This window comes from Hemiscyllium ocellatum, chromosome 4 (assembly GCF_020745735.1).
Source record: "Hemiscyllium ocellatum isolate sHemOce1 chromosome 4, sHemOce1.pat.X.cur, whole genome shotgun sequence".
Lineage (NCBI taxonomy): Eukaryota > Metazoa > Chordata > Chondrichthyes > Orectolobiformes > Hemiscylliidae > Hemiscyllium > Hemiscyllium ocellatum.
Window position 1 is genome coordinate 34,142,440 of NC_083404.1, and position 13,373 is coordinate 34,155,812.

General features: G+C 39.6%; 1 protein-coding gene across 13 annotated transcripts in view; it reads right to left on the bottom strand.

Annotated features, from left to right (window-relative positions):
- lrrfip2 (leucine rich repeat (in FLII) interacting protein 2) overlaps positions 1–13,373 on the bottom strand; it is a 139,196-nt gene that overhangs the window by 43,985 nt on the left and 81,838 nt on the right. For all 13 annotated transcript variants that reach the window (XM_060822913.1, XM_060822911.1, XM_060822912.1 and 10 more), the window contains one exon: positions 6,570–6,599. In XM_060822913.1, the coding sequence (XP_060678896.1) occupies positions 6,570–6,599 (30 nt within the window). The remainder of the gene's footprint in view (positions 1–6,569; positions 6,600–13,373) is intronic.

Genomic DNA, 13,373 nt, shown 5'->3' on the forward strand with positions numbered 1-13,373 from the left:
CAAACTTCCACTCAGCACTGTCCCCATGAAATGTCCTACCTGCCTATCTTCTTTTCCACCTGTCCACTCCACCCTCCCCCTCCCCCCCATCCCCAACTCACCTATTGTATTCTATGCTACTTTCCCCCCACCCCCACCTCACTTATTCTCCACCCTTCAGGCTCTCTGCCTGTATTCTTGATGAAGGGCTTTTGCCCCAAACATCGATTTTCCTGCTCCTCGGATGCTGCCTGAACTGCTGTGCTCTTCCAGCACCACTAATCCAGAAGTTGGACTAAAGGGTCTATTGCCGTGTTGTATGACCATGACTTTAGGTTCTTTCATTCTGACTGGAGCCTAGTAGCTACCCAATACAGAATAACTTTTCCACCTACGAAATTAGGAAAATGCTGTATCCTGCTAATTCCTGCATTTTTAAACCGTTCAGTCATTGTCAGCTCTAAGTAATAGAAAAATTAATTGAGAATATATTCAAACGCTTTGTAGAAAAGACTTCAAAGGCAGAGCTATAATTTTATCGATGAGCACAATGTTAAAATGTGTACAGTGATTCAGAAAGCCACACAACTGGTCTTTGTACACACCAACATGAAATTCAGCCCTTATTCATGTGAAACAAAGATGAGTATTTAATCTGGATTTTATCCAATTAACCTGAGAATTGCACTGAAACATGCTAGACGAATGCCAACTATGAAGATGCTTTGAGAAATATGAACATTTTTCAAATATCATGTGAGTTATATATATATATATATATATATCTTTGCCATAAATATCAACTGTATACGATTATTACACATTGCATCTCTATTTTCTCTAGTCATTTATTGTCATCTTTCACAAAGATTATTTCTCATTAAGTTGAATTTTATTTATTCATGGGATGTGGGTATCATTTGCACGGCCAGTGAAAAATGTGGTATTAAGTTAACTCAGAGTCAAATCAATGCATCTTTATCTAATGTTCAGTGGAACATTAGATAAAGATAAAGCAGTACCAAAAATGAAATGTTGACAGGTTTCGACTGTTACCACACCGCTATCACAGTATCTTCCTCTGCCCTTCAGGAAACAAAGGTCACAATCTCATCTCAGTCCTTTCAAGGCCTTATGCTCTGTGACATTCAATCTATCTTTAATAAGTTGACTTTGTTCTTAAATGCAAATGATTTTAGGGCACTTCAAAAACTGCAAGGTGGTGCTGAGTATCTTGAATAAAGTTCATCCTCAAAGAAGATCCAAAATTTATGATGTATTTATTTACTTCATGACTGCATGGGGGATGTTGTTGTGGCTAAATATGTGGGGTATCAACATCCAAGCTGACATGTAAATACATATCCTTAGAAATTCTTCCAACAAAGTTTGTCCTGAAAGTTCACCAAGTTAAGAGGGAAGGCATTTGGCTCAAAAATCCATTTTCCCTCATTTTCACTAAAACACAGATGCCAGGTTTTTCACGATCCCCCTTAGTGTTCTCCAATAAACAAAGTAACACGTTTTTGGACTCACTGTCTCATAATGTTTCTCTGCCCTCATTTGCAGGTGGTGTTATCATTATAATCCCAAGCCTGAATTCTGCTGTAAATAAGTTGCTCAAAATAGTTCAGAACATGTGACAAGGGTCAGAAGCTAGCTCTTCAGGTGTGTATGTCATGAAGTTGATCAGGTATTGTAACTTGCTACTCACGTACTCTCTCTTTTTCTTTCAGCACTAAGTTGAAAGTAGAGTTGTGTATTTGGGAGATTTCTCAGGGAGCATAGTAAATATAAAAGAATTGTTATTGTTTGGTCATTTTGTTTCAAGTCAGCCTGCCACAACAATATTGAGAAATACCTAGAGAAAAGCCTGACATTTCCTTAAAAACATGATTACCCAATCACTTTCTATTTTAACTTCATCACTAGTTTCTCTGCCTCCTTCTTCTCTATTCACGTTAATCCACTATTCTACCTACAGAATTATACGGAGGGAAAAAAAAATCTTTTCTTGCCCTTAATCCTCAAGTAAAATCCATAGTTGTCTCCATTGGAGCACCTCCTCCATTTCAATACCAATCACCACCTCTTTGGACACCAAATGTCCATTCACCAGCACTATGGTCAGAGAGCTCTTCACTTCTTTCTTGAACAAAGGCCCAGACATCCATCACAACACTCTTCCACCTGGCTGAACTTGTGCTCTCATTGAATGATTTCTCCTTTAACTTGTCCCTCTTCTTCCTTAAGGTATTGCTAAAGAGTCTCCACATAGGCCGCACTTATGCCACTCTTTGGTGCGATGTGTGAAATATTCCCTGTTCCAGTCCTACTTAAATCTTTGCTCCCAATCCTTTCCCTGCTATCACGTCTTGCTCTCGCTTAGATATATTAAAACAAACCAATTTTAGCTCTAATTTCTACCCAAAATCTTCACTTGGACCATCTTGGATATGTTTTGCCTTGTTTGACTTTGCTGTCTCTAGTTGAAAAGTGTGGCGCTGGAAAAGCACAGCAGATCAGGCAGCATACAAGGAGCTGGAGACTCGACATTTCGGGCATAAACCTTTCATGTGACCTTCCTGATCAGAGGAATTGAAGTATTTGAAGAAGTGCAGTCACTGGTACATTATGTGAACAGGCAAAATTGTGACACACAGATTTCAATATAAACAAATAGGGGGTCATCCATTTTGGACTCAATAGAAAGGGCAGAGTACTGATAACATGGTGAAAAGCTAGAAACAATCCAGATCCCAAGAGACGAAGGGATTTATACACTGATTGTTTTCAATCTCCATCACTTAATTCTATCAGCAAGACCAATGGAGTACTGGTCTAAAATACGAACAGCTGAAAGTTATGACATAGCGATACAAAGTACTGATTAAACCACAACGCATTACTGAGCAATTCTGGAAATCACAGCTTAGGAAGGAAATACTGGCGTTGAATGGAACATAAATTTATTATAATGACATCTGATTCCAAAGATTAAAGCAAGAGTGATTATACAAAGAAAAATGCAGGTCTTAGTCAAAATTTACAAGGTAATAGGGGAACAGTTAAGATAAAAAGAACATTGACGCTGGTTGACTATTCTAGAACTGAAGTGCACATCTAAAAGATTAGAGATGAAATTTTGATTTCCTAAGGGTGTTAGCAGTTTCTAAACTTATTTGCAAATGGCATTCAATGAATGATTAAAGATTAGCAATCAATGAGTTGAGATTAAATTTGTTAACCTAAACACATTTAGGCATATGGGGAAAAAAAAGCAGTTTGTGGAGTTATGATCTCAGTGAATAAAGGAATAGGCTTGAAGGGCTAAATCACGTATTGCATATGTTCTATTTTTGTCCAACAGACGGAAGAGGTAGTGCTGGAGATCTTAGAATGCATAAAGGTACCTAAATCGCTAGGAGCTGATCAGGTATTTCTCAGAACTTTGGGGGACACTTGGGAAGGGATTGCTGTGCCTCATGCTCAGATACTTGTATCATCAATAGCCATAGATGGGGTACCTGAAGACTGGAGGGCGCCATTATTTACGAAAGGTGACAAGGAAACGCCAGGGAACTATACACCAATTAGCCTGACATCAATAGTGGGTAATTCGTTAGAAGGGATTCTGAGGTACAGGATTCACATGCATTTGGAAAGCAAAGAATGATTAGGGATAATCAACAGTGTTTTGCGCATTGCCAATCATGCCTTACTAAATTGCTTCAGAATTTTGAAGAGACAACAAAAAAAAACTGACGATGGCAGAGTGGTAGACATTGTCCATTTGGATTTCAGCTGGACATGCAACAATATTCCACATGATAGACTGGTTAGCAAGCTTATTTCACATGGAATACAAGAGGAGCTAGCCAACTGGATACAAAATTGGCTCAAAGGTAGATGACAGAGGGTGATGGTAGAAGATGGCTTTTCGGACTGGAGACCTTGATCAGTGGTGTGCCACAAGGTTCGCTGGGCCTGCTGCTTTCCATCATTTATGTAAATTATTTGGATATGAACATAGGAAGTATGGTTAGTAAGTTTGCAGATGACATCAAAATAGTTACAGTAGTGGACAGTGAAAGTGGTTATCTCACAGTAAAACTGGTCTTGGTCAGATGGGCAGAGGAGTGGCAGATGGAGTTTAATTTAGATAAATGTGAGGTGTTGCATTTTGCTAAGGCAAACCAGAGCAGGACTTAATGGTATGGCTCTGAGGAAAGTTGCCGCACCTAGGAACGCAGGTTCCTTGAAAGATAAGTCACAGGTGGACAGGATGGTGAAGATGACGTTTGGCATGCTTGCCTACATTACTTCAGTGCATTGAATACAGCAGCTGGGAGGTCATTTTTTTTTTAGATTAGACTTACAGTGTGGAAACAGGCCCTTCGGCCCAACAAGTCCACACCGACCCGCCGAAGCGCAACCCACCCATACCCCTACATTTACCCCTTACCTAACACTATGGGCAATTTAGCATGGCCAATTCACCTGACCCGCACATCTTTGTGACTGTGGGAGGAAACCGGAGCACCCGGAGGAAACTCACGCAGACACGGGGAGAACGTGCAAACTCCACACAGTCAGTCGCCTGAGTCGGGAATTGAACCCGGGTCTACAGGCGCTGTGAGGCAGCAGTGCTAACCACTGTGCCACCGTGCCGCCCAAAATGTTGCAACTCTACAGGTCATTGGAGAGGAATACTGCATTCAGTTCTGGTCTCCCTGCAATAGGAAAGATCCTATTAAACTTGAAAGGATTCGGAAAAGATTTACAACAATGTTGCTGGGTTGGAGGTTTGAACTACGACGAGAGAATGAGTAGACTTGATTTTTTTTCTAAGAAGCGCCACAGGCCAAGGGGTGACCTTGTACAGGTTTATAAAATCATGAGGGACATGGAGACTGTAAACAGACAAGGTTTTTTTTTCCCTAGGTAGGAGAGTCCAGAACTAGAGGTGAGACAGCAAGGATTTAAAAGGAACCGGAGGGACAACTTTTTCATGCAGAGAGTGGGGTCCGTACACAATGAGCTGCCACAGGAAGTGGATGAGGCAAGTACAGTTACAAATATTTAAAAAGCACCTGAATGGGCACATAATTAGGAAGAGTTTATGTGCCAAATGCTGGCAAATGCGACTAGATCAGTTAAGGTTATCTGGTTGGCATGGATGAAGTGGACCAAAGGGTATGTTTCCATACTGTATAACTCTTTGACTGTAATGGTTTCTTCATCTATCTGCCTAGTTCAGCTTCCTTTGCTGATCCTGCAATGTTTGTTTTACAAAAGTCGCCTTTTGCTTCTAGACACCTCCTTTCCCCATAAGCACAGGGATTAGTATTCTTAATGTGTCGTTGCAATCATGAACAGAGTTGGGAGAAAAAAAAAGTGTCTTGGCACCCCCTTTTTTCTGGTGCCTACGTTTATCTTCGATATATTGCATTCAAATGGATATTCAAATCCAGATTAGGATTCAACTAGAGTACTGCATCCAGTACAGTACACAATAATTTACAGATGTAAAAGCATTAGGAAGTGTACAGAAAATATTCAAGAAAGAATAGATCTCAAATGGCTAAAAACTAAAATAAATTTCCAGAAGCAGGGGTCACAGTCTTAATGTAAAGAATAGGGCATTAAGCACTCAGAGGCGAAATTTCTTGGCTTAGAGAGTGGTGAGCCTGTGGAATTCTTGCCTCTCCTAAGAGGGTGAGGCCAAAATATTGAATGATTTCAAGAAGGAGTTAGACATATTTCTTAGAGGTAAGAGATTAAAGGGTGTGGGGATAATGCAAGACAGATATTGAGTTAGATAATCAATGACTGTATTGAGTGATGGAGCAGACTTGAAGGACTGAGTGATACACTACTGCTCCGATTATCTACTTTTCGAAATCATTTCAATGTGTTCAATGAATGACTCAAGGTAATTGGTCAAATATGGATATGAAATCAAAATATGGGAGCTGCTGAAAATCCAAGATAGATGCTGGCAAAACTGGGTGGCAGGTGAGTGAGACAAACAGAGGCAGAACAAGACGTAAGAACAAAAGAGATGATGTGTGATCAAGTGAAGGTCAGGGATGATCAAAAGCTACATATAGCCCTTATAAATCCATCACTAAACTCTAAAGAAACAAACAAGTCAAAAGATCAATCCAGCAAAACAAGATAGATAAAAAGAGGAAGGAACAAAAAAAAAATCACATTGGGCAAGAGATTAAGTTGGTGAACTCAATTTTAAGTCCATAAGGCTAGAGTGCACAGTCGAAAGATAACCCTGTTATCCCTCAAGGTCTATTCCTCATTAGATCTGACTAATGGTCATCGAACAAAATATGAACTAATTTCTCTCCACCAATTGTGCCTGACCTGAGATTTTGCAGCCTTCTTTGCTCCGGTACTGATACTTCAACTAAAATCTTGGACATGAAAAATGGTTAGATTCAAGAATCAGCTACTCCATGAAACTTCTATCAATCATAAATAAAAACATTTGAACACCAATTCTATGTTGAACATGCAACTTTGCCAACTATTCTTTCAGCTTGTCCTTCAATCATTGACTACTTATTACTCACCCGAGAAAATGATTCCGTCTTCTCATCCAACTGTAAGAAAGAGACAATTATACATTAAGAAACTAAACCTGGATATAAAAATTTTAAAAAGAATCCCAGCATCTTGAATACAAAAGAAAGAATGATGCAGAATCTCAAAATTGTGTTATGCTAAACAAAACTATTTGAGAATTTAGCTTGTTTTTATCTGGTTGTGGTCGGATTTTCACTTGTATTTCATCATTTGGATCATACTTACCATCAATCAGCTCACGTACATCAGAAAGTTAATTTAAAAGTAATATTTCACCTACTCGTCAGGTTCTAATTACTCACTATTTTGCAGCTGATAATCAATATCCAAGGATCAACTTATAATTTTGCTCAAGTTCCAATCCCATGGTTTTGGCATGGGTCTCCCTCAGCCAGTAAAGATATCATTAGTAATAATATGTTTTTGGATTAGTAGCCAGGAAAATACATTGTTGAACTGATGACTGCAATCTAACAAGCACTGAAATAATTGCACCCACATCGTAACATCAACGGTGTCTGTCACACTACACTTACTCATTACCTTTCTGCACTGTAATTGTTCAGTGAAGTGGCCACTCAATCTGTGACATCCTTGCTGGTTCTATTCAAAAGGAATTTACCTACTGTCAGTCCCTTCTCTTTGCGGCAGTTAGTGTTTCCTGTTAAGGTAATGGTCCAATTCTCTGAGTACCGTGATGGAATCTGTCTCCACCACACCGAATCAAATCAGATCCAAATGATATTTTGTGTAAACAAAATCTTCATTTTGCCAATGGATCTTTAGTTAATCAGCTGAAATCTATGCCCTCTAACACTTGACCATTCTAACAAGGTGAACAGATTCTCCACACATACGTTGTCCAGACACTTCATAATTTGAATACACAATCTCTTAACCATGTCTCTTCCAAGGTGAACCCAGCTCTTTTAATCTTTCTGCTTCAATTAAATTCCTTGCCGTGGAACCTGTTTTGTAAATCTTTGGTTTTTTTGTCCTTCATAGTATCAAGCCTGGAACATAATTTGTGATTTGATAGCACAGCACCATAATTTGCAATATAATTTGTGCCAAAATGTCAGCCCTGTACACAATGTTTACTTTCAATAACAATTGAGATACAAGACAACTGGTTGTACTGTACAGAAGTATAGGAGTTAAGTGCTTCTATTTCCCAAAATCCGGGTAACAATGCTATTGATTTAAACTCTGCTTCTGTTTCTTTGATACACAAGCTCAAGTGCAGCACTAAACATTACCTGCCAGGTCTTTAGAGCTTGCAATATCTTTCTTCACTGCATGAAATGCATTGCTGTTGTACAGTTCCCATAAAGGCAAAACATGTTTTAACATATGCTTACAGTGACTTGAGTGATAGCTAGCTGATGGACATTGGAGTCCAATAGCAACAGTATTGCTTAACTGACTATCCAAGCAGCATATTAGAACCATGCAAGTATTAATTCTCAACCAACACCACCAAAAGAGATTGAACAAGTAATCACATGCCTCTTGGAGAGCTTGTACACAAATTGACTGCCACTCTTCCAAGAGTAACAGTAATTGCACTTCAGAATTATTACATTGCCTGTAAAATACTTTAAAGAGGTAGCCCAAGATTATGAAATGTACTATACAAATTCAAACCTAATCAGATATGCCAATTTGAGCCCAATTTCACAATCAAGTTACCAAGACTCGTATCTTGCATCAGGATTCAAATATTGAGCCGATATACATTGATCACATTGTCTCCATTCAGGAGTATATTCAAGTTAACTTTTCAGGCCAGCTCCAAAAATTATGTGCAGTTTTCTTCAAGCAAGCCTTTCTGAAAACTAATAAAGTTAGGAAGTTTACATCCACATTGTTGGTAAATGAAGAACACCCATGTGCTAGGGCAGAACAGCATAAGGACCATATCAACATAGAATATTGTAAGACCGTCATTTTAACAAACAATTCCACACTTCAGGAGAGAAAATTTCCCCAGATGATTCTTTTTTCTGTAATGCATAAAATCTATTTTATACCTCAGTAACTGAGATAATGGAGATGATCACCAAATTTTGTTAGATTCACCACCATTCTATAACTCAATATTGAAGCTTGCGTAATTGATGGTGAATAGGAATCAAAAGCAGGCAACATAAAGCTTAAAGTGATGAAAGATCACTCAGGCTTTGCTACAACTCTACACTACCAGGCACAAGACCACCAACCTCTAATGAGTTTCACTTCCACATCCAGAACTGGCTGCGCATACCTAATACTAAGCAATTTCAAACTGAACTGTGAGGGATTAGTAGCCTTTAACACAATGATTCTATAAAAACTCATCGGACCCCGCTAGCGCCTCAAAACGCATGTAAATATAGTATTGTCTGTGAAACATGATTTTTGGTTTGTTTGGAGAGTGTCAAACTCTATTTGTTTGTTTCCTAGATATGCTACTATTCAAAACCAAACTGCACTGGTGACTACGTATGTAGTCATTGAGATTCTGTATGAAGAAAGTATATTTTTGAAATTAAAAAATACATTAACAATCTCATTCCTCGTTAAAAACCAAACAAAACTAGTTATCAGGTTAACTAGCACACACGGAGACATATACATAACTTCGGAAACCAATTAAGAGAATTTCAACAGGGAGACTAGGATCCTCTTCAACACAAAAACCTGAAGAACCAGATGTAAAATGTAATCTGAACAAGTCAGGACTTGCTGAGCATAATATCAGCTTTGAATATTACAAGATTAAATTGTGGAAGGATATTTAAAACCATTTTTAGGACATGAAAATATGCATAGCAGCTATGTAGAAAACATCTATTAAAAATTCAAGGAATTTAGTTGGTGCCTTTTCTTAATGCAATATTCTGCTAATTATGTTAAATGAAAAGGATATTATCAGACAAAATACTCATCGACTTCAATGATCACACATCAAGTATAGTACACATATTTCCACATAGTTATGGTTGCCATGACATTCGAGTGTTTATCAAAACAGATAAACAACTTTACTATGAATTAGTGGGTGTAATACAGTTGAATGCCAAATTAGTGTAAAATGCCTCAGCTTTTTAACTCTTTGTATGACAAGATTCTTCCAGAGATATTACATTGTTGAAATACTATAATTTAAAATATCCATAGGAATCAAATGAAAGAATATATTGAAGTTTATATCTCAATCATGAAAGGGCAGCAAGTGATTATATATCTAAATGAATAATTCAGGGGCAGACACTAAAAAAAATGGATAGAATAAGTTCGATTCCCAAGTGACTGGACAATTTTTTTTTAAATCTGGAATTCAACAGCCAATATGTCTCACAGAAATAGTTTCATGAAACTATCGTATCTTCATAAAAGCCCTCTACTATACCAACATCATTCAGGGAAGAAAACAGATCCATAACCAGTCTGGCCCATGCACAACACGTGATGACAGCAATGTGGTTGACTCTTAACTGCTCTCCAAAATGTCCATTAAGTCACTATGTATCACAAATTGTGACAAAAAGGCTGAAGTTTAAAACCATACAGACTTGCATACATCAATCTAGTCCAGCAATTTTTGACCGGTGTGCTGTGGCATTCTGATGCATTGTGACATGATGCAGCATAGCGCAAAACTTTTAGGAAACAGCAGACCTATGCTTCAAGGCCGTGTTCTCATTCCCAATCTCTTCTGGAGCCTCGACTAGATTAGATTACCTACCTTTTAGATTAGATCACCTACAGTGTGGAAACAAGCCCTTCGGCCCAACAAGTCCACACCGACCCGCCAAAGCGCAACCCACCCATACCCCTACACTTACCCCTTCACCTAACACTAGGGGCAATTTAGCATGGCCAATTCACCTGGCCTGCACATCTTTGGACTGTGGGAGGAAACCGGAACACCCGGAGGAAACCCACGCAGACACGGGGAGAACGTGCAAACTCCACACAGTCAGTCACCTGAGGTGGGAATTGAACCCACGTCTCTGGCGCTGTGAGGCATCAGTGCTAACCACTGTGCCACCGTGCCACCCACGATCTCTGTTATTGAAGGCAATCTTTGCTGACACCAAGTGCTGCAATCGTATGACTGGGTTGAACTGTTTCCACCATCTATTTGTGCGCAGTACTGTCACTCTGTGTGCGGGACCAGTGAGTATTTCATCTTTGGCTTTTGAGTAAGTTAAAAATCATACAACACCAGGTTATAGTCCAACAGGTTTATTTGGAAGCACTAGCTATAGTACACAGAATCCTGTGTCTTATCATCCGGCTCCACAGCTACGAGAGAATAACCTGGTGTTGTGTGACTTTAAACTTTGTCCACTCCAGTCTGACACCGGTTCCACCACATCATGGCTTTTGAACGCAAGTAAGCTAATGTTGAGTCCAGATGACTCAACATCAGAGCTAACATGGACTTCACATCAATTCTCGTAAAGAGTCATCAAGACTCGAAACATTAGCTTGCTTTCTCATTATGGATACTGCTCAACCTGCTGTGATCTTCAGCATTTTTGCTTTCAGTACAGATTCCAGCATCTGCAGCAATTTGCTTCTATCTTTGGCTTTGGCCCTTTTCTGATCTGAGCCAGGAGGATTGCTGCTGCTAATCATCAGGTCATCCCAGAGCGGGGCCAAGAATTGAGTGTGAGAGTTGTTGCACACCGAGCAACTCTTGCTCGGGAGAGGGGTTTGGCTCGCCAGCTCATTCAAGCTCTTTATGGTCGGGCTCAGCTGCTGCCACCAGCAACCAGGCCTCCTCTATGTGACTGGGTGCACCACAACCATTAAGATGGCGATGCACTATGAGTAGCGCAGATGATGGCTCGTATGGATAATGGGCAGTCAGTGAGAAGTACATGGGAGTCTTACCGCTAATTTGGTGTCTCCATACCTACTACATAAAGGCGGGCATAAACCGCCCTGTGTTTACTGTGGAGCAAGGCCCACATCGGGGAAAACCAGCAGTATCCATTTTAAACCAGCAATATCCATTTTAAGCCAGCAGTATCCATTTTAAAGCAAACAGTATTGGGAGAAGGTACCCAAAGACAGATCCAAATACACACCAGACCAGACACTAGTCAGGACTCCAGACAATGGTCATGACTCACGGATCGAAACCCACCTTATAATCTCGTCAAGACTCCAGCTGACACACACGCATAACCTGATCATGAAAAACAGTCATACACAAAAGGATGAACCTAACACTTTGGAAGTAACAAAAGGGGAGTGCTAGCCTTCAGCCCTCACGGAGAGACAAGCAGATAGCACCGGACCCATTCACATAAAAATGAACAACACACCTTTTGTGTATGCTGCCGACTCTCCGAGGATGGCAGGAAGCTTGACATTCACACATACTCCAGCCATGAGTTCCACCATTCACACTCATTCATACCCAATCTCCTACATCCTGACTCATGAAGTATATAACTTGTAACATCGCACGGGAAACATTAGAGCAATCGAGATTCAAACCTCGATTGGTCTCCGCCGGCGTTACATACTTTAATAAAGTTACTGATTGTCGAACCGCACTCTGGGCTCGGACTGAAGATCATTTCATCCACGCTAACATATAGAATAGCAAATGTGATGCTTTGGAGCAATAAATTCAGCTGGAAAAACAATGTGCCATAGAATTTTGTTTCTTATTGAGGTGTGCCTTGAAATTGAAAAAGGGTTGGTACCCACTGATCTAGTAGTCACCAGGTTGGGTCATACAGGGACGTCCACTCATGAAGGCTGTGCAAAGTTCTCCTCACTCATAGCAACATACAAGGAGTCGGCCATTCAGCACTTAGGTTTTCCCCACCATGCTAGATTATTGTCCACAATAAATGTCACTAACAACTGAAAAACTCATCAATACCTGCATAAATGCTCAATGATTGAGCTTTCATTGCCCTCTAAAAGGGAGAGGATTCCAGAAATTCATCAACTTTAGGGAAGAAATCTTCTTCGGTTCTATACAACTTACCTTTTATTCAGACAGAGCCCCTTCATTCTGGACTCAAGAGAAACATCCTCTCTGTCGCTATATTATCCACTCTTTTAACATTTTCTAAATTTCAGAGAGATTGCCTCTCATTCTTCAAAAATGAAAAAGAATGCAAGTCTCATTTCCTTATCCCATGAATACAACCGAAGAATCCTCGTTATGCTCACTCTATCGCAAATGTATCTCTTCCTTCGGCAAAGGGACTATAACAACACAACACTCTAGCTACGTCTCATTAATATTCTATAAAAATTGAAGATTACTTTGCTCCTGTATTCGATACCTGGGTATGAGCCAAATTGGAAACTTGTTCTACAGACTGCTCAAACACCAGTCTCACATCATAAGAGGGAGAAACAGAACCTTGATAAAATTGCAAGAAATAAAGATGGACATCAAGACCTTCTCTCACTCTTGTCATATATTGCAAAAAGTGGAAACGAACATTGGCCCTTTAGAGAATGAGGATGGTAAATTATAATAGGGAACCAAGAACTGGCAGAGGAGTTGAATAAATACTTCACATCAGTTCTCACAATAGAAGATACTTATAGCATTCCAAAGTTACTCAATAATTAAGGGCCAAGAGGAGGAAAGGAAATAGATATAATAACTATCATTAGAGAATGTAATAGTACAGAAAATTTACGCAAGTGAAGATGAAGCCGTTCTCTGTGAAAATATGTATAGGGTATAAGCAGGCAGGGAAAGAGTGAGTTTTGTGAAACAAGAGGTTCAGCTGATGATGACTCAGATCAGATAAGAATTC